This window comes from Vicia villosa, unplaced genomic scaffold (assembly GCF_029867415.1).
Source record: "Vicia villosa cultivar HV-30 ecotype Madison, WI unplaced genomic scaffold, Vvil1.0 ctg.002871F_1_1, whole genome shotgun sequence".
NCBI lineage: Eukaryota > Viridiplantae > Streptophyta > Magnoliopsida > Fabales > Fabaceae > Vicia > Vicia villosa.
Window position 1 is genome coordinate 16,724 of NW_026706052.1, and position 25,783 is coordinate 42,506.

The following is a 25,783-nucleotide window of genomic DNA, read 5'->3' on the forward strand; positions in this document are numbered from 1 at the left end:
GGGGAAGGTGTTAGCACCCCTCACGCCCATCGTACTCGATGGTATCCACGCCTGTGTCTACAACTATGGGTGTGTAACAAATCTACGCTAATCTGGACTAAAATGAATGCAGAATGTAGGGGAAAAAAGGATTGTGCTCGCACGGGCCCTACCCCGCTGCCTACGTATCTGTTTTGCAGAATCAGAGCTACCGTAGCTCGGCTAATTAATTTTTGTTTGTTTTGTGTTTTTTAGGTGAACGAGTTACATTCACACTCCGCTGCTCGACCTTTGGAGACTTATGCTGGGAATGGAGCGGAAATAACAAGCTCTTAAGAAAAGAAAATCAAAGAGTGTGGTTTGTGTTTTAAAGAATGCATGAGGAAAACATAAGCTAAGGGGGAGAGCTTGCTACCTAATGTTATCATACAAAGGGTACAAGTCTAAACTAAACTAACAACCTATGGGGAAAAAGGCGAAAGCACACAACAATATCACACAAACGAGCATCCGCTCGTAAAGCAAACAAACCAACGGTACTGACCGAGTGGTAGAAAAGCGGTTCCGCCATAGCCAAGGGGAGCAGCTCAACCCAAGTCAACCAAGCATTAGACCTCGCGAAAATGATCGGGCCATAGACAAGAGGGCGGACCCCTCTCAGCAACCAAGCCGTCACGGATCGTAAAGGAAAACGGTGCGTGCGTACACCGAGCATCAACGTCGAGCGACGCGAGCTATAGGAAAGGCGGGGGTCCGGCTACATGAACCCTTTTCCTGACATACTCGATAACAAGATCTTGTGCAGGTTCAGAAGCAAGCGACGCGAAGCGTGCGCATAATGAACAGACTCGATGAGACTAGGCGGGGGTTGATTGCTAACCCTTTCCGCATGCCTTCCATGAGGACTTAACGGAGTTCCATATAGGACTTATTACACCGTGACTCCCTGCCGCAAAGCACAAATATAAACACACCAACAAAAACAGAGCCTCTTTCGAGGGCTTGGCCAGATGCATGTCTAAGTCCTACTTCTCATGTTAAAGGATGATGCGAGAAAGCGATAAAGTGCGGAAAAAATAAAATGAAACGGGATCAATACCAAACGGATGATGATCCGTAAACTAAAGCGAAGCAAAGCGAAGACACTAAGAATCCCGCGAGCGAGCTAGCAAGGCAAAAGCAAATAGTCAGCACACCGATTAGCCATGAAAGCACACAAAGGTCGACACGCGCGTCGAGCACAATCACAATACACCTGTAAGAGGAACAAGCAAACCAAACAAGCAGATATAGAGTAATAGAGATGTGTCTCCAGGATGAGAACACAAAGCAAGCGAATGAAATCGTGTCCCGCAAGTAAAGCGGAACACTCATAGAATGAGCATCGATCAGTGACCGTCCAAAAGCCTCGCACACTAGCACACACGTTAGAGATAACAAGACACCACAATCGGAATTGCGTTATTGCTATTCTAAAATAAACCGGACAAAGTAAACGTGGGAAAAGGTACGGTAATACGCGAATAAGCATGCAAAAATCACACCGGAAGCCGACAAAAGTACCATCATGGAAAACACAAAATTCAGCAATACAAATCATTCCACAAAATAGTATATCTTACAAGCTTTCCAACGATATAAAGAACATGCAAATCGGAGTTACGAGCGAGAAGATATGAATTTTTGAAGTTGAAATAAATCTGCCCACACTCAGTGGTAACCGGTTACTTGAAATGAGGTAACCGGTTACTTCAGGAATTTTAGTGAAAAACAGGGCAAGTAACCGGTTACTCCAGACATGGTAACCGGTTACCTCAGTCAGGCAGCGTGAAGAAACAGACAGGTAACCGGTTACTTGAAATGAGGTAACCGGTTACTTCAAGTCAGAAGTGCAAAAAACAGCCATGTAATCGGTTACTTGAAATGAGGTAACCGGTTACTTCAAGTCAGAAGTTCAAAAACAGCCAGGTAACCGGTTACTTGAAATGAGGTAACCGGTTACTTCAAGTCAGAAATTCAAAAATCAGCAAATTACATCATTCAAAAGCAATCTACTCATGCATCAATCAAAGATATTATCAAGCACGAAATAGCATCAATTTACACACCATTATGAGCATCAAACCGCCACAATTAGGCATCAATTCACATAGATCTCAACTCATCATCATTAACTACCAAGCAACAAGTTCATGTAAGCATTATAACAAACACATAGTGCACCAAACTTGTATCGATATGCAATTGCAAGCAAAGTTTCAATGAATCCAACATTTAATCATCATCAACATCAATTAAACATCATCAACAACTAGATCTAACATTCTAATCATGTTAACATCAACAATTAAGCACTTAATTCAAGGTTCAAAGGCTTACCGGATGAAGATCTAAATCGAAGTACGAACACGAACGCGACACGAACGCGAACACGACACGAACGCGAAAGCAAAATCCAAGAGGGAGAGGAGAGAGGCGCACGAGATATAGAGAGGAAGGAGGAAATTCGAACTCGGAGTCTTGACCTTCAATCCATGTTGATCTTGATTCTTGAAGAAAATTGATGAATATTGATGAAAGTTTTATGTAATTTGTGGTTTTGATTCGAGAGAATTGAGAGAGAATTGAGAGAAAGTGTTTATGAATTTTTTTGGTGAATTGAAATTATGAGAGTCCTCCTTTGATTTGTGAAGAGCAAAATGTTTATATATTGTCAACGCGAATTGTCCAAATCGCCCTCGGTGCGTCTTATTTTGGCTCGTTTTTAAGGAAACTCGGTTCGGCTCTCAATTCCGGAACGAAACCAATGCCACTATGAAGATGACCAAATTCGTGACTCATCGCCGCGAGAATCACCTCAATACGATAAGCGGTGAAGAAAATACGCCCGTTTGAATGACGAGAAACGCCGACTCATCTGATACGACTGTGCAAAATTTTGTGAGTACCGCTCAAAGAACTCGATAAAACCCTACCTTCGGCTCAAAATCTGAACAAGCATGTGTGACGAAGAAACGAAGCTAACGAAATTTCAGAGAGAATGCCGCCGGAATGGACTTCATACGATAAAAATCGAAGGAGTTATGAATTTTCGAACTCGGCGCGACATACTCGAAAACACACTTTTTACCAGAACAACGCGACGATCCTTAAAATTCTGGGAATTTTCCGTGCAGAATTGGCCTTCGGTCCGAACATATGAAATCTTGGTAATGATGGTACGGAGCTCCAGTTAAATTTTCAAGTGAATACGACGAGCGGATTAGGAGATACGAATTTTCCGAGGTCCGAAACTCTACATTCAGCACTGTTTTTCACCCCGAAACCTCAAGTAAATTGCAAATATGGCGACCTTCCTCAAAGAATTGGCTTCCGAGCCGAACACGAAAGTTATAGATATCGTCGAAACGGTCAGGACTACGCGGGAACTTAGCTCATATCACCTTCCAAATATGACTTGTGAATTTTCCCGTATTTCCACTGTTTAAACCATTTTTCACGCCTTTCTTCTTAAACCCATGAAAACTCTTTATTATTTTTCTTCAATTTTGGAATGACGAAATAAACGTCATTAATAACTTATAGCTCAAATAAAGAGGGCAAATTTTGGAGTGCAACAATATGATTCCAGCATCTAACTTCTCCTTTATGATCTCAATATGCTTGGTTATGTCATGTTGAAATGGGTTATAAGCTATGCTAATAACAGCTTTACTGTCAGAGTATAATTTTAATGGAAGCTCAATTTTCATCTTAAGTTCTTCTAGAACTCTAAGGATCCATAATCCTTCACAAATACCTTAAGACATAGTTCTAAACTCGGCTTCGACACAACTTCTTGCTACACCTCCTTGTTTCTTGCTCCTCCATGTCACAAAATTACTCCAAACATAGGTACAATATTCAAAGGTTGATCTATTATTTGTGACTGAACCTGGCCAATTAGCATAGTGAAGATAGCCACATTTTTTTCACTAGTCTTCTTAAAAAAAATTCTTTTCCAAGATTTTCCTTCAAATATTTCAGTATCCTATTGACAGCCTCAAGATGTTCCTCGAAAGGAGAATGCATAAGCTGACTTACTACACTAACTAAGAAAACAATATCAGGTCGGGCGTGCGACAAATAAATGAGTTTCCCAACCAATCTCTGATATTTTCCAGTATCAACAGGAATATTACCTTCTCCCCAAAGTTTAACATTAGGATCCATAGGAGTGTCTGCAGGACGACATCCACTCATTCTTGTTTCTTTCAATAAGTTTAGAATGTATTTCTTCCGTGAAACCACAATACCATTCTTTGACTCGACAACCTCCATACCAAGAAAATATCTCATGAATATCAAGTCCTTGATTTCAAAGTCTACTGCCGACTTCTCTTTTACTCTTGTCGTTTCCACTGTATCGTCTCTAGTAAGGACAATATCATCAACATAAACAATCAGGGCAACAACTTTTCCATAATGGGGGAACTTTTTGAACAAGGTGCGGTCAATTTGTCCTTGAATGTATCTTTGTTTCTTCTTGGACTGAGTGAATTTGTAAAACCAAGTTCTATGGGACTGCTTTAATTCATACAAAGACTTATTTAGTTTGCATACATTCGATCCAAATTTGTTTTTAGAGTTAGGAGGAATGTCAATATATACTTCTTCTTCCAGATCCCCTTTAACAAGTACACCCGAGAAACTCGTGTATCTATAAATGTGATCAACCACTTTTTGAGCGAGAGTGTACTTGTACGGTTAGGGTCCTAAACATCATTGTGAATAATACAAAAATGTTTTGATGGTTTATAAGGCTGTATTGAAAATTTGGAACGATGATGCTTTACAAACTCACATGTTTCACATTCAAACGAAGAAAAGTTCTTATTATGAAATAACTTAGGAAACAAGTGTTTTAAGTAACGAAAACTAGGATGACCTAATCTTAAATGCCAAATCATAATGTTGTCATCTTTATTATTCAAAATAGAAAAAGACTCAAAGCAGAAACTTATCCTTTTTGAAGGTAGTTGTGATGCAGATCCAATGTCAAGATAGTAGAGTCCTCCACTCTCCTTAGCACTGCCAATCATCTTCCCCGAGTTCAAATCCTGAAAGACACAATGAGATCGAAAAAAGAACATAAAACCCTAAAAACAATCGAATAACACTCCATGTTTTCTTTGTGTCATTAATGTCCTTAACGAAGTTAAATTTCCGGCTCATTATCTGGTTAAGAATAAAATACGATGGATATATTAAAAGCATAAAGAAAATGATTTCAAATATTAAGGGAAGAAAGATGAAACATATACGATGTCGGCGAAAGAAAGAAGATTATTGATTGAAAAAGCTGGAGATGAAAAAACGATGGGGCTAAGGAAGATGAAAGGAAACCTTTTGTTTGATAGAATGCTACTGAATAAGAGAAAAGAGAGTGTTTGGTAGATTTGATTAAGAGAATGAATTTATAGATGAAGTGAAGGAATTGTAAGGGGTTGTGGTTCAAAGTGGTGTATTTCTCAATGCTGGAATGATTAAAATTAGTTTAGTAATGGACTACATATTCCAATAAGAAGATTATCGTTAATTAGGGTTATAGATAAATGAATAGGTTTAAGATGTAATTATGTTTAGCGGCATAAAATCTCCCCTTAAAACTGTTTTGATTAGGCTAATAAAATATTTTTGGTGGTAATTAATTTTTATATATTAAATAGATTAAATAGATTAATTAGTCACTCAAAATCTTTTTGTTTAAAATTATTTACACAACATGAATGCCATCAATCAATTATTCATTATGGTACCCAAATATAAATTATGGTACCCAAATATAAATTAAATTACTTTCAATTCTATCTACATGAATTTTGTCAAAATTCAATTCAATCAAAATCAATTTTATCTACTGCAAAACCAAACAAACACTAACCTATCTTCTTGTCATACATGTTAGCAGTAAAGTTTTTTTCATTTTTGTTAAATTGGACCAAAGTTTCAACTCTAGCTATAATAATCGAACATAGTAATAAATAGCAGAAGTTTATATTTTTTGCTGACAAGGTTGCTCATGCCAACAGAACAGGCAGCTAAGTTTTCCAACGCACAGCAAAGTTGATTGGTAGGTCAAACAGGTAGATAAAATTAAAAACACATATAACATACGCCGATATACGGTCGTTACAGTCCTAGCACTTTACTTTTCCCTTCACAATTTCTGTTTTTTTTTTCTTCAATAAGTAAAACCAAAAACGCAATCCTCAATATTTTTTAAGACACTTTTACCCCCGAACCGTGCCTCATTTTCCATCGCGTTGTCCCTGTGTATCAAAAAAGGGCACACTAGTGTGCTCAATTTGATAATCCCGCGCGTTCACCATAGGTTAATTTCCTCATCTCTTTTCCATCAATCCAACTTCCTCACGTAACCTTCAAATCATGAACGGATCTCCGGATCCGTTGGATTCCTTTCCCCGTCTCCGTGTTCGCCAATCGGACGCCACGTCTCGCCGTTCATCCTTCGGCGCCGATTCCGAGTTGGAACGGTACTGTAGCGCTAACTCGGTGATGGGAACACCGAACACCAGTATGAGCATGTGCAGTGCTGTAACCGTTTTTCATGATTTCTCTGATTTGGATTTCGGTTCTTCCAGAAGCTTCGATGATGGAAATAGTCGGAAGAATTTTAGGTATGGTTCGAGTGGATTGGAATTGTACGGTGACGGTGACGAAGGTGATGATCTAGGGATTGATTCGTCGGAGTTGATTGGGAATAAACGGAGTGAGGAATCTGATGGGAAGGGAAATGAGGGTGAAGTTGGGGGAAGAGAGATTGGGATTGAGATGGAAGAGGATGAGGAGTTTTCGGACGGTGACGATTCTATGTTTAACTATGGGAGTGGATGTGAGGGGGATAATGAGAATGAGAAGGAGAAGAATGAGTTTTATTCTTCGAGGAGGGTTCATTTATATGAGGATAAGGAAGTTCGAAATGAGAATCCGTTGTTTATGAATTCTTCTGTTGCTTTTGGTTCGCACGATTTGGATGATTTTTTGATTGAAAACGGTTTGGTTTCTGTAGAGGAAGATCTGTTTCAGAATCCGCGAGAAAATGATAATCGAGTTGAAGAGAATGAGGTAAGTTCTCGTCAAAAAGAGGAAAAGAACGAGGTCATTGTTAATGATGAAGTTGAAGAAACAAAAAATATTAGTGATCGAGAAGCTTTAATGGAGGTAAGGGATAGGGAGAGGAACATTCCAGTTGCTTGTAATGAAGTTCAAGGTGCTGACGAATTGGTTGATTGTTTCAAAATGGATGATTTGGGTCTGTTGCCAGAAGAAGATCCTCAGGAGAGTTTGAATATCACCGATGTTGGAAGTGAGGGAAAAGGTAATCGACATATTGATAGTGATGAAACTGGAACCTCTGGTGATGCTCAAAGGGAAAATCCGGAGTTGTTTAGTAGAGTTGATGTAAGTTCTTCAAATGTATCTGTTCATGTAGGGAATGTGAATGGAAAATCATTTGAGAACCTTAAAGCAATTGTGCTGCCATCAAATGGTGGAACGAGGAAAACATTAGAGAGGATTTCCACTTCAACAAATGTATTAGAAAAAAGTCATGTGATATCTAAGGTGAGCAGTGAGTCGTGTACTCCTGTTGTCTTTCAAGTTATTGTTTCAAAACCTTACAATTATTGTATGTGCTAATTCAATTGGTAATTTCAAGGTTTTAAATTGTAATTATAGTAGAGTAGTGCCAGTAGTTGCATGATGGCTAATTTGGTCTGACTTGGGATTCAATTGCAGTATTATTTTGCAGTTGCAGCTCAATGAGTTTTGTCATGGATGCATTAGATTTAGATGACGCAGTTCGTGATTTAAAGCCTTGTATAGACCCATTGAATTTAATATGGCATTTCTAACTTGATGTTAACTTAACCGACATAATGTTCAAGAAGACACCAATTTGGCTGACTGTTGAAACTGTTAATTTACACAATTCACTAGGATGTATTTAATTGAAACCAGGGTTTGTAATCTATACTATTAGTTTTTCAAAAGTAAAAAAATTGTGGATGAGTAACTCAATTTACTTGTTTTCTTGTCTATGCTGTTGACAATGGTTGTTTTATTTTCCGCTTCATATAAAAGATGGTGAAATGTGTAGTAGATGATCGACTTGAGACATTGTAGCAATTATCATTCCACCTATACAGGGTTTAATGTTTCACTAAATATTGCAGATAGAGGACTCTGAGCTAAATGAATTCTATGACGAGGTTGTTCAGGACATGGAAGAAATTTTACTTGAGTCCAGGGATTCTAACGCTGCTAGGTTTTCCATGGGTAACAGAATGCTTGATCCACTAGTGTCTATGCCTTCAAGAGATGGTGGGTTGACCGCTTCTACTTCTGGTGCAGATGATGCTTATCTGCTTGTTCAGCGCCCAAGAAGAATAGATAGGATTGAAGTGGTAGGTGCAAGGCAGAAAACAGGGGATGTTTCTTTTAGTGAAAGATTGGTTGGGGTGAAGGAATACACTGTTTATAAAATAAAAGTGTGGAGTGGCAAGGATCAGTGGGAGGTTGAAAAGCGGTACCGTGATTTCTTGACTCTTCACCGTTGTATGAAAACCTTATTTAACGAGCAAGGCTGGACTTTACCTTTGCCTTGGTCTTCTGTTGAAAAGGAATCAAAGATATTTAGAAGTGCATCTCTTGATATTATTGCGAAGAGAAGTGTTCTCATTCAAGAATGTCTACAGTCTATTCTCTCTTCCAGGTTCTTCTCAAGTCCTCCAAGAGCACTGGTTTGGTTTTTATCCCCTGAAGATTCACATCTTAGTTCACCTGTGTCCAACTCTCCAGTGTCTCTGTCTTCTTTTACAAGAGGAGAAAACATTCAAAACTTTTCCACTTGGGGGAAGACCATATCACTTATTGTTGAAATTCCATCAAATAAATCAACGAGACAGCTGTTAGAAGCCCAACATCACAGATGCGCTGGATGCCATAAGCATTTTGATGATGGAAATACCTCAATTTGGGATTTTGTACAAACATTTGGATGGGGGAAGCCTCGACTATGTGAATATACTGGTCAACTGTTCTGTTCTTCTTGCCATACAAATGAGACTGCAGTCTTGCCAGCAAGGGTTTTACATCATTGGGATTTCACTCATTATCCTGTATCTCAGCTGGCAAAGTCATATCTGGATTCTATTCATGAACATGTAATTTTGCATTTAATGCTTTCCCATTATTTTCTCCCAATATTCTTTCTGATGGTTTATGTTCAAAGTCTCTTATGTGTAAGCTAACTAGAAAGTTATGTTTCTATCTCTTCTCTTTGTTGGGCTCAAAAGCTAGGATCTGCTAGATTCTAATGCACTGATATAGTAATTACAAGTTTTAAGGAATGCTGTTTATTTGCAACTAAAGTAAGCATTGGGCATACAGATTGTGAAGTCATGCAAAGCAACTACATTAATGCATACAAATTGATGCATGCTAAGTTCTTATTGGCTAACTCCTTGTGCATATTGAATTTTATGGCTTTTATTGGTTATGGCTGTAGCTTAATTTTCCTTGACATATTCGCTTTCAGGATTTAGCTTCCATTGACTTGTAAATTTGGGTTTGGATCCAATATCATAAAGGAACCCTATCAAGTTTTCAGACTAGAAAACAATTGCACAACTTAGAGGATTGAACATGAATTTATCATATGTGTTTTTTAAACGGATCTTTTTTGTTACTTAGTTGAGGATCAATCAAACATAAAATACACATGTTTATACTTTTCCTTCCCCTTATTTTAACCTTGTTTCTTTTGAAATTTCTCCTGCAGCCCATGCTATGTGTCACTGCCGTTAATCCCTTCCTTTTGTCAAAGGTCCCTGCGTTGCTTCATGTTATGAATGTCAGGAAAAGGATAGGAACAATGCTTCCATATGTTCGCTGCCCATTCCGGAGATCTATCAACAGAGGTGTTGGAAATCGGAGATATCTTCTTGAAAGCAATGATTTTTTTGCTCTTAGAGATTTGATTGATCTTTCCAAAGGAGTCTTTGCAGGTTAGCATTTATTTTTGATTTAATCTAATGCATTTTTGTGCTTTAAATGAAAAATGAATTCCATTTAAGATCCACTTACACACAGACGCACTACATTTCCTTTGATAAATTAATTTGGGTTTGATGGAATGATATCTTAAGCCCAGTTTTTACATGCGCGCTGACACAGACGTGTATTACTCGAAACTTACATTCTGATCAGTCAGGTTTTAGTACCAAATTTCCTCATTTCCCCTGATTTGATGGTCTTCCTTTATTACAAAAGTCTACCTCCAGTCCTTTTTGTTACAGTTAAGTAGATTGTTATTCAGTTCTAAATAAAGTAAAATACTACACTTTTTAAATGTATTAATTATAGAATTTCCTTTTATATATTTTATTGTAAGTTTTATTTTACCTTGAAATCCATCTTCCTTATGCATGTGGGTTTTTTTAGAATGAGTGTTCAGGGTATTTTTGAAAAATAGTTTGCATTAACTCCTTTGAATGCGCTTCCTTGGTCTCTGATTTAGTCTTTTGCTTCTTATAAATAAGACCAGAGGAGTATGCATTGTTAATAGTATGGACATCGTGGTCCTATGAAGCATGGATACTTCTAAAATGGTGAAGTGTCCGTGCTAGGTAAGTACCCGGTACCGGTAAGTATACGGTACTTGTGGTACACCATTTTTCTCATTATTTTGTTTAGAGTAAAATTTGTGGTTTTCTCGTGTATTAATATAATATTATAATGTTATTAATGTATTTTTGTTTTTGTTGTTGTAACTTAACACAATTTTTTACTCTTAAAACTTTTATTGTGATGTTTTGCTGTGTGAATTGATCATTTAAGCTCTATCATGTTACATTATATAAAGTAACTCATATTTTTTATTGACGTATCCGTACCCTGAATTTTTTAAAATGCAGTATTTCGTACCCAATACCTATGCATCCTAGGTCTAACTGAGTATGGATTCGTATCAATTATCATTATGAGGAGTAACTTCATGCATGATATGATAGGACCCATAGAATAACTAAGGTGTAAAGAGAAGGAAGAGGTGTGATACAGGGAATTATGGCCCAGAGAGAGAAAATGGAAAGGTTTCCACTAACTAACCGACTGATAAGTTGGGAGTAGGGATGGTTGGGGGTGTACGATTCAGCTGAAGGGGGTAAATAGCAAGGGAGCATTATTTACCGAAATTAGGCTGTTATTAGTTGGGACTTCTGGGAGAGACTTAGGCGTCGGATTGCCTAGGCCATTTGTTTTTCTGGTTTTTGCAATTTCTGTTCAGTAGTTTCAGTATCCAGGACTTGTTCCTCGATACAGGTCTGGATATTTCCCAGTGATACTGTTTCAGTGCTCTGTTTTACTAATTTCCTGGTACCTATCAATGCATATTGCCTTGTATGTTCTATTGCCAATTTCATTTCTCTCTTTTTGACCAATGACTAGTGTTAGAACTGGTATAACATAATAATAGTATCGCTGAATAATGATAATTTATCAGATGAATTACCAGGAGTGCTACAAGAAAACATAGAGTAATGAACACAACATTAAAAATAGAGAGTTCTCTGTTCCATGAAAGAGAGGAAAATGGGAATGGAAGTTTGCAACTGACTTTTACAGTTCAACAAATTAGGAAATAACACATAAACTAAGAGATAGTCTACTGTTGCAAGGCAATTATACTCTAAGAAATTTGATCTTGGTTTCTTCCTTACAAGAATTAGAGAGCGTCTCTCCCTCCCATAACCACTCAATAACTATCCAGTAATCACTTTCTCCTTTCTTTTCTCTATTCCTAAAATTAAACAACAACTGACATAATAAAAACATAACTGCCAGTTAATTTATGCCTTCTTTTCTTATATTGTTTTCTAATAAGAAGTCTAATAGAAAATACCAATCGATGATTTCTTTTGAAGTTATGTGGAATTCCCTATATCCGGTGTGTCTGATGTATATCAACTATTATGCAGCACTTCCTGTGATGGTGGAAACTGTGTCGAGGAAAATCTTGGAGCACATTACTGATCAATGCCTTGTATGTTGTGATGTGGGAAACCCGTGTAGTGCCCGACAAGATTGCAGTGACCCATCTTCCCTCATTTTTCCATTTCAGGTTTGTATCAGCCAATACTAAGATTCAGTAGCATATAATTATTTAAGGAATAGAATGAGTATATAAATGAAAAAAGAATGATTTATTGGAATTTTAAAAAATTGATCATATACGTAAGCAAAAAGAAAAAGGAGGTTTAAAGATCTCTCAATTATTTTGTGGACCATCATCTCTTTTTTTCTTTTTTTAACTTTAAAAACTGTGGAAATGATTTCCTAAAAATAAATTGTAATAATTTATTTGTGAGTTAGTAGTTAATAACGCTCGTCTTTACACCACCTCAGAATTTTTATCAAGTACAAAGAAACTTGTATAATATTTAGGTTTAGTTGACTCATGGGTCTCTCTTCCACCACCTATGTGCAATCACGTCTCCTGATTTCCTAAAAAAAATCAACTCATGTGCCACTTTATCATCCAATTGCTATTAAAATAATTGACCACACGATTTTCAAATGTAACATAACTTGTTGCTAACTAAGATGGTCATGTAAAAGGACTCTCAGTGATATGCAGGATTAAAATTAGTGATTTGTTGATTTATTTTTGTTTATTTTCCCGAAATTATCAAATCCTTTTGATATTTTATGGTACAACAAATCCATTTAAATGACCAACCCAGCCACATATCAATTGAATTTCCTGCAGTTCACATAGTTGGGATTCATTATAGATTTGGAGGTTATTACATTTTTGCTACCCTCTAATGCCTCCACTTATTTACTCTTATGTCAGTCTGGAAGTCTTTTGATCTATTGAAAAAGACCAATCTTAATATAAAGCTAAATTATCAACAGGAAGACGATATTGAAAGGTGCAAATCTTGTCAGTCTGTTTTCCATAAGCCTTGCTTTAAAAAGCTTGTAAGTTGTCCTTGTGGGGAACAGCTCAGACTGAACAAGACAAGAAGTTTAAGTAACAGAGCAAGCCAATGGGGAGGTTTAGGCAAGGGACTGAGTTCAGGGTTGTCCCCTAAGTTTCTTTCTGGATTATTTTCAAAAGAAAAAACTAGGGAGCAGCAAGGTGAAAATATCATCTTAATGGGTTCCTTACCAAGCAATTCTTTGTGATCAGAAGTCAGAACATGTATCTTAATGTTGTATAAACTATATTATACATTATTTTACACACCTTAGGATGTGTCTTCAATAATCAGAAGAATTGTGTATGTACCGCTATGTAGTCATATTTTGGTTGTCATTCTTTGTAACAAAAATTGATGTATAGTATCAAGTTTGTTTTCCACATTCTTTTCCTCTATTTGAGAGACTTTATTAAAACAAGTTATAATATTTTTCATAATTTCTTTTTTGAACGTATAGCACATATAAAATTTTCATAATTTCTTTTTTGAACGTATAGCACATATAAAATTTTCAAAATTGCTTATGCAAACTTATTCATAATAAGTGCTTATTATGATAAACATCTGTCCTATAAGCTATAAATAAGTTGTTTATCCAAATAAATATGAAATAGATAGCCATGTGTGCTGGTCCATGAGGATTTATAATTTCATAAACTATTTTGAAGTCTTACTTTATCATCTGCATGCAATCATCAACCCCAAAAGTAGTAAAAGTGCAAAGAGATTCTACTAGGTCATTTAGTCATTGAGAACTATGGATATTTAAGAATCAACACTTAAAGATGATAAAAAATATCAGTACTTAGTCAGATTAGTTCTTATAAGAATTCATAACTAATTACATGTATGAAATCTCTATAAGAAGTATTAGCAGAAAGCAAGAGCCATATTGTATTTATTTCTTTTTCAACTGCTAATCTTCACCCCAAAAAATATATTTTGCTACTTATTTTGACAGTGTGAATTCATTTTCCTAAACAGTGTTATTTAACTCTTCCTTCCTCCTTTCCTTATCTTTCCTTCTTTCTATGGTAAAGTTGATGTTCTTCATAAAATTGAAGCTAGTCCTAAGTCAATATCATCTGGCACCTTGATATGAGTCGGGGTAGCGCGTTGACAAGACATAATGTTTCAGCTTCATTACCAAAGTGAAAATACCATAGCAAGGAATATGCAGTAATGCCACAGCAAAGTACCTACAAATTAACCACAAGCCATGGAAAAAAGGGTTACCAAATGAACTTAAGTAGATAATATACAGAGCTAAATATCCTAACACTACTTTATAGGAACTAAGTATCATAAATTCATACCATAGTGGAGCAAATGAGGATGATAAGTCAAGAAATGGATAAGGCCACCTTTTTTTCAAGAAAAGAAAGAAAAAAATATTAGAACATGATGTATAATGTGTTTTTTTAATCTTTTCTAAGTAGTTTAGTTAAAATTCAAAAACTAAGGCTTATACCAGAGATTAATGCAAGAATGAACAATCCATTGGAAAATCACATATGTGACTGTCCATAAGCAGAAGTATCCCATTCGAAACCAAGGAAAAGGCTGAAGAGAGAGAAAGAAAAAAATACAAGGGTAAGAATTTTCAGTTAAAAAAACAATGGAAAATAAGAATTAAATGCAAGAACTCACCAAGCAATTTAAAGCTGTATCACCAATGAGGAAAACAGCATTGATTGAGTGCATAATGATTATCAACTGCAACAAAATAATACTATAAAATAAGTTGTTTACTTCCCAAGTTTTCAAGTCTCTTTAATCAATGAGTTCATAAAAGAAACTTACAAAATTTAGATTGTAATCTTTGATGGTTAGAAATGGAACAAATACAAACCAAAATACACAATCAGTGAGCAATGCAGCACCTGCATTTATCTGCTCACAAGTAAAGAAACAGAAAATCAATTACGCCTTGTTTGATAGCATAAACATTTATCATATAAGTGTTTACGTAAAAGCTGTTTCGAAAGATAAAATAAAACTGTCTTCGCAAAATCAATACGTGAAGTAAGAAATATGTAAAAAATTGTACCTGGAATATAATTTGAAAAACATAACCCCAAGTTCCAGCATGTTGGCGAACAAAAACTTCTTCTGGTCCTCCCAAAGTTTTCTCTTGGTCTGATGCATAAGAACTTTGTGGAAGTATATGAACATTATACATTCCTTGCTCTGCATCTCCATCTACATTATCAACCTTATTATCGCCACTGGCTTTCTTGTGATGTCGGTAACATCCATGCATGGAGAGTATTGATCCTAACTGAAAATATCAAACAACTATATAAGAGATTACATAATACATAACAGAAATAATTAAGTAATAAAATATTGAAGCTTTTATACTTACCCCAAAGTAAAATGTGATTGAAGTAAATGTCCACCTAGTTTGAGAAACCATAAAAAAAATGTTAAAAAAGAAACTTGTATATGGTTAATTAATACATCAAGAATTGAAATATTTGTCTGGCTATAAACGGTAGTTGCTGAAATTAGCATAAAAAACCATGTAAGACAATAACTTTCTTAAAAGGGATATTGAAGTAGACGTCTAACTAACTAATTAGCATCATATTGATTCATCACAAAAATGTTTGTCTTTGAGAGTATGTACAACACAAAACCTCAAATTTGTATCGATTAAAATGTGATTAAATAGGACCTCATAATAGATTTGTCTGAGTTAAACCATGCCTAAATAGGATTCCTAGTTATTTTATCTAGATTGAGTCGTAAATAACCTAGTCTCGAAAAACTTAAGACGACTCTAATCATTAATCACAAAGGCTTTAACTCCATGAGCAGAGAAGGAGTGTTTGTTCTTCAAAACGAAACCAGATTTTGAAAAAAAATTCAAAAAAGGAATGAAAACTTACTGAGTATAATAATAGAAAATGCTTCCACCATCAACAGCAGCATTAGCAGCAAGAAGAACCAAAAGAACAAAAAAAGCAAAAACTCTAAAAGCCAAAAGCCAAGTAGGATGAATTCCTTTCAAACAAGGCTTCCAAGTTTCATCCTCATACAAAACTGCTGAATTCTCTTCTTGTCTTTCCCTTTCACTATCACTACCATTTCTTGCTTCAACATTTCTCAAACCTTTTTCATATTTCCATATAAGCAGTGATGAGAAAATGATTGAAAACAGAACCCAAATTCCACAAAGCAAAACCCTCCAATTAATCCAATAACTCTGAGTATTTGTCTTCACTGTCATAATGGGTTGCCATGAGCCTTTTGGAGAGCCTGTTAGAAAACTCATGATGAATAAAAATCACTTTTTTATTTTTTAGTTTCTCAGAGAATGAATAAAAATGAATGCTTTTTCTCAAAACAAAACAACCCAAGAAGAGAAAGAGAGAAAATTTGAAATGGGTTTAATCAAACTCCAAGTTTTAGGCACTTCATGCTATAAAAGAGGAGCTCAATGTTAAAATATACATGTCATGAGTTTTACATGCATGAGAAAATAGGAACAATATTAGGGGGACAAATAAGAACCAAAAAGATGGAACACTTGTTGAGACATATTGACTACATTAATCCAAGATATACGAAACTTAGGATGGATTTTTGAACATAAAGATACACACCGACAGATTGTAATAGTGGATTAATTAGTGGAAGCAAAACTCTTAAGCAAGGAAAAAAAGTTGAAACTTGCACGAAAAAGAAAGAGAGTGGAATAGAAGATGCTTTGCTTTTGTTTTTTGAACTGTTGAAGGTGAGATATGGGTATATAGAGAAGAAGAGAAAGAAAAGGATGGTGTGCTTTGGGCGCAAGCTTCTTCTATGTTTTCTTTTTTTTAATATATATGATGTCAAATATTTGATTGCCACATAGCCATGCAAAATTTAAATTAATGATAAATTACATGCTTGTTGGTTGTTATTATTGTTAATTAATTTGTGATGAAAATGTTATTCTATTAATTATTTGGCGGGTTGGTTTAGTGGTGAAGATTTGATCCTCAGAGTGTGTTTTTTTTAAGATTTTAGGTTCGAATTCGGTTAAATACTAACAATTTTCATGTTGAAGCATTTTATCCACAGTTGTGTTCTGCTTTCAAACCGAGTCTTTATTAGTAGACGATGAAATTAATCCTCTTAAATTAATGGTAAAATAATTTTTTTGTATAGAAAGAAATAAGGTTGATGAGAATGTTAATGTTAAACAAAAAAACAGTTGTCTCTTGTTAGTGTGTCTTGCGGGGGAAGCATGAAAATGTTGTTTGGTTGTTTTTTGGGTCATAAATGGGTCCACCATGGAGACCATAGGTAGAGTAGGGTTTGAACAACATTGACAGCTATGAGTCCATTCAAATGTAATGCTACAACCACAACTGCCGCTGCTGCATATCACGCAGTTTTACACAATTTTGTACGGAATTCAAATTTTCTAACAAGGACAACTTTTCCAACTGTTATTAGTAAAATCTCGACAGCACTTTTTCTTGTGATTTTTTATGATCAAGGTTTGAAATAAGGGTGGCAATTGCAATCACGTAGTAGTTTTTGCGATATCGATATAAATAGTGTTATTGATTGTGATTGTCGCGCTATGAATTAATCATTATATTTATAAAAAATATTTATGTGATTTGTATAAAATATAAATAGTGTTATTGATTTTTTATATATAATTTTTTTTAGAATAAAAACGGTAAATAACAGAGTGAATGGAGCCATTCCAAAAAGATTCGGTTTAACTTTTATGAATGATACAAAAAGCAAAAGTTTTCCTTTTTCTAATAGCAAGAGTGGTCCAATGCAAAGGTGAAAATGTGGAATCTGAATTTACCCTCTTCGAAGTCTGGTTAATGTTTGGGTTGGGTTTGAACATTAAAGTAAAAAAACAGACTGTGGCATGAAAACCACATTTCATGGCTTTTAACATTCATTGACTTTATGCTAATCAATGGGTCATCAAGTGGATATCATCAAACGACAAGATAAAAGGAACCACATCACATCCAATTTATATTCTTAATTGAATTACTACTTTAGTGATTTTTTATGATGCAACAAAATATGTGACTGGGATTCCTCCAAATGATAGCTAATTAACTACTCTTTACAACAACAAAAACAAGTAGTCAAATCATGTAGGCTTGTTTGGTTGAGAAGAGAAATTGTAAAGAGAGAAATATAATAGATAAGTTGTATTGTTTGTTATAAGAGAAAAAACGAAGAAGAAATAGAATTATTAATGAATTATTAAATAATATATTTTTTGGTTGTTTCCAAGACATTTTACATTGAAGGTAATTTTACTCAATTTTTAAGTTGGGTAGATAAGAATTCACCAAAGAAAAAATAGAAAAGAAAGAAGTGTGTCATTTATTAAAAAGACAAAAATACCTTGGCTTTGTTTGGTAAGTCATGTTTTTGAGCTTATAGCTTATGTCTTATGTCTTATAAGCTTATATGATAATTTAGACTCGTTTGGTAACAGTCTTTTCATCACGAGCTTATAGCTTATTTTACTAGCTTATAGCTTATTTTCCAGACGCTATTTCAAATAGCGTTTTAGCTTATGTCTTATAGCTTATCATTTTTTCTTCCTTTTTTATCCTTATTATTTTAATTAAAATTCATTTTTAACCCTTATAATTTATTTTAATTTAAAATAAAATAAATATATATTAAATATCTTTTATGTCATTTTACATTTATAAGTTAATTGAACCGCTAATTTTACCAAACACTTCAATTAGCTTATAAGCTATCAGTCTCAATCATCCGCTATAAGCTATAAGTCATCAGTCATCAGCCATCAGTCATAAGCTATAAGCTATCAGCTAGCTTATCAGTCAACCGCTATTTTTACCAAACAGACCCCTTGTTGATTTATTTGTAAGATTATTATTATTAAATTTTAATTATACAACTTTAATATTATTAAAATACACGTATAATAATAATAATCAATAATAATTTATAAAATAAATAGATTTAATTTTATAATTTGTTATTGATTATTATTATACGTTAAAAAATGTATAATTAGTTAAGAGCATTGATTCACCCATAATGAGTTAAAGGGTATATTTGGAAAAGAAAAAGAAAAGAAAAGGGTATAATGAGTTGAATTTCTTCGCATATATGAATAGAGCACAAAAAGGCATGGGACCCACCAGATTTTATCTCTCGTCTCTATTTCTTTGATCCCCATATAGAAGAAGTAGTGTATTTCTCATCTTACTCTCTCTCTTATACTACTCTCGGATTGCAAATCACCAAAAACAAACACACCAATTATAAGGAGGAAGTGAAATAAACACGTTCAATAGTTGTTTGGATAAAATATTATTATAAGAAAAAAATTATTTTTTAAATTTATTCGATAATAAAAATATTTAGTTTATATATTATTCCATAAAAAACAAAATAAATTGAGATACAATCAACCGAAATAGAATTAGTTGACGATTGAAATGATACCAAGTTCAAATAAGTTTGATGGTGGTTAAAATTTATTTCGAAAGTATTTTTCTATTAATTACTGCAACCCAACCAACTAACACGAAATTAATTGATGCACGATCAACGGAAGACTAAACGTGGTTATCAAAATTAAATGACATTGAAGAATGTTTTACTCACATCGGACAATATATAACCTGGACATGTCTTTATAAGTGGGGACGATCCCCACCCTATAAATCGGTTTTATAGGGTTGAGTTAAGCCAAACCACATTTATTAACATGGTATCAGAGTCTCGTTTAAGATTCGGTGGGCCACCTTCTATGGTTTCCTCTATCGGGCCACCCGCCATTTATTTCCACGCTCCAGTTGTCTAGTCTTGGGCGTAAGGGAGTATGTTAAGAGTCTCGCATCGGATAATATATGGCCTGAACATGTCCTTATAAGTAGGGGCAATCCTCACCCTACAAGCCGGTTTTGTAGGGATGAGTTAGACCCAACCACATTTCTTAACACCCTTCGTCCCATAATAAGTGTCATAGTTGAAACTTTCACACAGATTAAGAAAATGTGATAAATGAAAGAGAGGTAATGACAATTTTACTAAATTATCCTTATTTGTTATTGGTGTATTCTTGTTATCATTAATGCAATATGAGAGAAAGAACATTAATTTTGGAAGATAAAAACAAATTGCATTGAAAATTAAAAGTGACACTTATTTTGAGACAAATAATTTATACAAATGTGACTTTTATTTTAGGATAAAGGCAGTAAACTTTAATAAGCATGAGGTAATGTTTAATTAATGTTCAAAAGGATGCAACTCAGATATAACCAAGTTAAAATGTGATATAGTAATTACTTTTTTACATATATGGCGTGAGAAAGGAAGTAGTTATACAAGAGAGAAAAGAAGATAAAAGTGACCTTAACGTCAATTTGAATGACAAAAACGTGGTCAAATATTCACTCATTAATTAAACTAGAAATGTGGAGAAAATTAGTAGTTAACAACCGAACAATTGGTTTTACAAGTACACTCCTCCCAATTCAACCGTATGGGCATGATATTATTAGATAGTTAAGTTTGGAACGTGTATGAAGGTTTAATCTCTTAATAATAGGGTTATGGATGACATGGTTTAATCTCTTAATTAAGTTAATAGTCTAGAAGTTTATAATTTAGTTGGTGAAGTGGATTTGGGTTATAACTTATAACACTAGTGATGTTAGGCATTGATCCGACGGGACGTAATATGGTAGCTAGTGGGTAAAAATAGTAAAAATCAATGTTACTGTAGGTTTTTTGGATATTCTAAGCATCTGTTTGCTTCTAATAAACGTGTGTTTGCTTCTAATAAACGTGTGTTTCTTTGATACTCTAATTTGAAGTTTCTGCTTTTTCACGTTATTTTACTTTAGAAAGTATTGCAAATGCACGTTTATTTGGCCAAATGTTCAACCACACAGATATTAAATCTATAAATATTCATGTAAAACTTATATTCAACCTACACAATCAATCAAACAAGTGTATTTACATATTTTGTTTGTTTCATGTTTTCATTTATTTTTAATGCTTTGTAGAGTAATAGTTCGTCCTTCAACATTAGATGTTCTTTGGAGTAATCTAGGAAGCTACAAAATGAGAAACACATTTCTAAATGTAAACCCTTTATAAAAAAAAGGGATCATTGTGAAAAGATCAAAATAACCTACATATCTTATTGGTTGAACATACAACGAATCAAGCAAAAAAGACTAATAAACTGATTAAACTTCAAGTTGGCTATGCACCAAATTTCACAAGAAGACAAGAATTGGCACACTCATTGTAATCATGGCGGTGGTTACACCATTCACATTTTAGGTACCATAACTAGAGAAATCACGTGTTAAAGGAAAATCGTTACCCCATGTTTAACCGAACAATGCTCAAGCATAACCTTTATTATATGTTTAACCACAATTCATTCAGGCAGGAGTTTGACCAAAGATTCTGCCAAATACGCTTCATAATACTTTTTTTAGAGGGAAAAAGGGTGAGTGATATGGTTAGCAATATATTCCAACAATTTGAAAGATGGTTTAACTTATGACATTACTTTACATGCTGCCAATTAAGGATTTGTTCTTTATAAATATTTGGGCGCGGGCACAAATGCTTGGTGATAATGTGAGAATGATCACATTAGCTCAAATATGCATCCTAGTGAATGTCATCAACATGTGTTTTGTTGTGAAAAACGATGTCAAGAACAAAATATAATAGGGAATTAGAGAAGATAAGATGAACACAAGAATTGGTTATAACTGTTATTCTTTTACTTTCTCTTAAAACAAGATTACAAGTTTACAAAAATAACAAATAACTTCTCTCACCCTAAATTATAATTTGCAGCTTAGCAATGATGAGAGACTAGTATGCTATTTATAATAAAACCTAACATACTAACTAATGAGCTTTTTCCACAAAGCCCATTACACAAGCCAACTTAATATACAAGCTAACTTAACAAATTAGGGTTTAAACACTAAAACCTAATTTAACATGCTAACAACCCTAGCATCTTCGACACAAGCATGTGAACAACCTTCGACTTCATGCTTAATCTTGTCGAACCAAGAAGCTACCCTTCGACCATACTAGAGTTCGATCCAATATCCCACAAATCTCCACCTTGGACCTAACTCTACAACATCAAGGGAACAAACTAGCTTTCTTTATGCAGCTTTATCAACTGCATACAGTGGAAAAACTTGCAACTCGGCAATGTCTTGGTGACCATATCAGCAGCATTGTCTTCAGTCAAAACCTTCAGCACTTGGACTTCTCCACGCTCGATTACTCCTCTGACGAAATGTAGCCTCACATCAATGTGCTTAGTTCGCTCATGATAGGCCGAACTCTTCGACAGGTGTATTGCACTCTGACTATCACATTTAACAGCGATACCTCGACCTTGAAGTTTCAGCTCCTTCGCAAAACCTTCAAGCCACAATGCTTCTTTCACAGCTTCAGTTAGGGCAATATACTCCGCTTCAGTGGTTGATAGAGCAACAACCTTCTGAAGTGTTGCTTTCCACCTAATTGTAGTGCCAAACATAGTGAAAACATATCGGAGAATAGATTTTCTGGAATCCATACAACCTGCATAATCAGAGTCGACATATCCTTCTATTACTGCTTTACTATCTTCACCTAAGGCTCCACCATAAATTAGGACTCTATTCAGAAACCCATTTATGTACCTTAAAATCCACTTCAATGCTTGCTAGTGAGCCTTTCCAGGGTTCGCCATGTACCTGCTTACAAGACTTACTGCATATGCTATGTCGGGTCTAGTACAGACCATAGCATACATCAAAGAACCAACTATATTAGCATATGGGATGCTATTCATATAGGCTCTTTCGACATCAGTACTGGGACACTGACCAATACTCAGCTTGAATTGAGGGTTTGTTGGAGTCACAACTGGATTCGAATTCGACATACCAAACTTTTCGAGAATCTTCCATAGATATGCCTCTTGAGATAAGCATAACTTCGACTTATTTCTATCTCTTCGAATGTCAATTCCAAGAATCCTGGAAGCAGCTCCCAGATCCTTCATATAGAACTCCTTATTGAGTTCAGCCTTCACCCTTGTCACATCTTCAACATTGTTGCTTGCTATGAGAATATCATCCACATAAAGCAACAAAATAACAAATGAATTACCAGGTCGAAATCTGAAGTAAACGCAATGGTCGAACTGACTTCTAATGAAACTTATGCGTGCCATGAACTTGTCGAATCTCCTATTCCATTGTCGAGGAGATTGTTTCAGCCCATACAAAGATCTCTTTAACTTGCACACATAATCTTTCTTCCCCTTTTCGACATACCCTTTAGGTTACCTCATCAAGATCGTTTCATCTAGATCACCATACAAGAACGCAGTCTTCACATCCATCTGTTCCAGTTCAAGATCGAACAGTGCCACCATGGAAAGCAACATTCGAATGGACCTATGCTTCACAACAGGAGAAAACACATCATTGAAGTCGACACCTTCTTTCTGAGTGAAATCCCTTGCAACTAACCTTGCCTTGTATCTTTTTGACGTCACTCATTCAATTCCTTCCTTAACTTTGAAAATCCATTTACAACTAATTAACCTTGCCCTAGCAGGTTTCTTGATCAGTTCCCAAGTATGATTATCATGAAAAGATTTCATCTCATCATCCATGGCCTTCAGTCATTCAGTCTTATTTCGACTCCTCATAACTTCCTTGTAGTCTCTAGGTTCTTCGTCTAGAACCTCACTTGCAGAGATTAAGGCATAAGCTATAATATCTGCATACCCAAGTCTCTGAGGTGCCTTGATGACTCTTCTCGACCTATCTCTCGACAATAGGTAGTCATCATCAGTTTCCTCAACTTCCTCAGCATCTTCTGCTTCTTCTTCGACTTCATCAGGGATATGCAATTCAGAATCAACATGCTCCACCCCAACAGGAATCTCTACCTGTTCCAGCTCTTCGTCAGATGTTTCTGTATTTCGACCAACATCATCAATTTTCTTAAAAGCCATTTCAGCTTCATTGAAAATCACATCTCGACTGGTGATACACCTCCTGTGACCTGGCTCTAGGCACCATAGCCTATAAGCTTTGAATCCTTCAGGGTATCCCATGAACATGCACTTCAGAGCTCTAGGTTCGACCTTGTCTTGCCTAATGTGAGCATAGGCTACGCAGCCAAATACTCTCAGTTTGTCGAGATCTGGTGGATGTCCCGACCAAACTTCTTCAGGTGTCTTCATATCTAACGTTGTCCATGGAAATCTGTTTATCAGATATGTTGCTGTCGAAACAGCCTCAGCCCAGAACACCTTCTTTAGTCTAGCACTAGTCAACATGCATCTGACTCTCTCCAAAATAGTTCGATTAAACCTTTCAGGCAAACCATTTTGCTGTGGAGTACCTGCAATAGTTTGTGCCTTGCAATACCAGAGGCAGCACAAAAACTGTCGAATGCCTCATTGCAAAATTCAAGGCCATTGTCGATTCTCAACCTCTTGACCTTTCTTCTAGTCTGATTTTCAACCAGAGTCTTCCAACTTTTGAAATTCTCAAAAGTTTCATCCTTAGTCTTCTGGATGAATACCCATAATTTTCTGGAATAATTATCTACTATGGATAGAAAATACCTTGCTCCTAAATGTGATGGACACCTTGCAGGCCCCCAAAGATCAGCATGGATGTAATCAAGGGATCCATGTGTTCTTTGTTTGCCTTTGTTGAACTTCACTCTGCAAGATTTTACGAGTACACATGGTTCACAAAACTTCAGCTTTTCGACTTTGTCTCCACCAAGCAGATTTTGTTTCCCTAATTCGACCAGACCCCTTTCACTAACATGGCCCAATCTCATGTGCCAGATTTCTGTCTTCGACAAAGGTTTTGTGGATGCAACATTTGTCGAACCACTTACAACTTCAGCCTCAAGGGTATACAAGCCTTGTTTCTTCACGCCTCTCAAGACTTCCTTCGAACCCTTCATGACTCTTAGGATACTTTTCTCTCCTTGGAAAACATATCCTTTCTTGTCGAGTTCACCAAGAGAAAGTAGATTTCTTTTCAAATCAGGAACATACCTGACTTTAGTCAATAACCTTATTGACTCATCATGGAGTTTTAACCTCACAGATCCAACACCTACAATCTTGCAAGCCTTGTTGTTTCCCAGCAATACTGATCCACCATCTTGATCACATAATTCCTCGAACAAGTCTTTGTTTGGAGTCATGTGCCAAGTGCAACCTGAATCCATAATCCACTCTCTTCTCGAGTCACTCCTTGAAACCACAAGAACATAAGATGATTTGAAATCATCTTGGACAATGGCTGCATTGCCATTATCCTTACCTCCATGATCTTTCAGGAGTTCAGGGTACACCTTTCTTGTCTGGCCCTCCTTCTTACAATGATAGCATCGAATGCCAGATGCTTCGCCACTGTAAGACTTCGACTGACTTTTGCCCTTCTTATTGTCAAACTTACCATCCTTTCGTAAGAGTTTTTCTTTAACGGCCAAACCTTCGCCAACAGTCGAAGGTTTATGCTCCTTTCGTTCATTCAAGTCCTTAGAATACAAGGCTGATTAAACTTCTTCAAACGTCAGGGACTCCCTTCTATACAAGAGAGTTTCTTTGAAGTGAGCATGTGATCGAGGCAAAGAACACAATAGTAACAGCTGTAATACGGTGAACTGACTTTATTTGAAATGTACGGTAAGCAAGATTCGCCACCGACTTT

The 25,783-nt window shown here is 35.6% G+C and overlaps 2 protein-coding genes across 3 annotated transcripts; one reads left to right on the plus strand and one right to left on the minus strand.

The window, feature by feature from the left end:
- The first annotated feature begins 6,169 nt into the window (after positions 1-6,169).
- On the plus strand, positions 6,170-13,464 carry LOC131639953 (uncharacterized). 2 transcript variants are annotated; one of them, XM_058910375.1, is made up of 5 exons: positions 6,170-7,605; positions 8,217-9,206; positions 9,824-10,049; positions 12,021-12,163; positions 12,899-13,032. In XM_058910375.1, the coding sequence occupies exons 1-5, from the start codon at positions 6,409-6,411 to the stop codon at positions 12,920-12,922; spliced, it is 2,580 nt and encodes an 859-aa protein (XP_058766358.1). In that variant the 5' UTR covers positions 6,170-6,408; the 3' UTR covers positions 12,923-13,032. The 2 variants fall into 2 exon arrangements, with proteins under 2 accessions (XP_058766358.1, XP_058766357.1); XM_058910374.1 differs by having other exon boundaries at positions 6,171-7,605; positions 12,961-13,464.
- A 201-nt stretch (positions 13,465-13,665) lies between these two features.
- On the minus strand, positions 13,666-16,807 carry LOC131639955 (uncharacterized). The gene is made up of 8 exons (XM_058910376.1): positions 15,923-16,807; positions 15,397-15,430; positions 15,079-15,309; positions 14,832-14,921; positions 14,679-14,744; positions 14,500-14,591; positions 14,345-14,392; positions 13,666-14,227 (listed from the first exon to the last, which is right to left on the minus strand). The coding sequence occupies exons 1-8, from the start codon at positions 16,306-16,308 to the stop codon at positions 14,110-14,112; spliced, it is 1,065 nt and encodes a 354-aa protein (XP_058766359.1). The 5' UTR covers positions 16,309-16,807; the 3' UTR covers positions 13,666-14,109.
- Positions 16,808-25,783: the final 8,976 nt, after the last annotated feature.

Excerpts from the sequence above, each read along its gene's own strand:
- LOC131639953 (XM_058910374.1), top strand. The coding sequence starts at position 6,409 with ATGAACGGATCTCCGGATCCGTTGGATTCCTTTCCCCGTCTCCGTGTT. Across the intron at positions 7,606-8,216 it reads AAAGTCATGTGATATCTAAG|ATAGAGGACTCTGAGCTAAA; the intron begins GTGAGCAGTGAG and ends TAAATATTGCAG. Across the intron at positions 12,164-12,960 it reads CCCTCATTTTTCCATTTCAG|GAAGACGATATTGAAAGGTG; the intron begins GTTTGTATCAGC and ends AATTATCAACAG.
- LOC131639955 (XM_058910376.1), bottom strand. The coding sequence starts at position 16,308 with ATGAGTTTTCTAACAGGCTCTCCAAAAGGCTCATGGCAACCCATTATG. Across the intron at positions 15,310-15,396 it reads CAATCACATTTTACTTTGGG|TTAGGATCAATACTCTCCAT; the intron begins GTAAGTATAAAA and ends TGATATTTTCAG. Across the intron at positions 14,745-14,831 it reads AAGATTACAATCTAAATTTT|TTGATAATCATTATGCACTC; the intron begins GTAAGTTTCTTT and ends ATTTTGTTGCAG.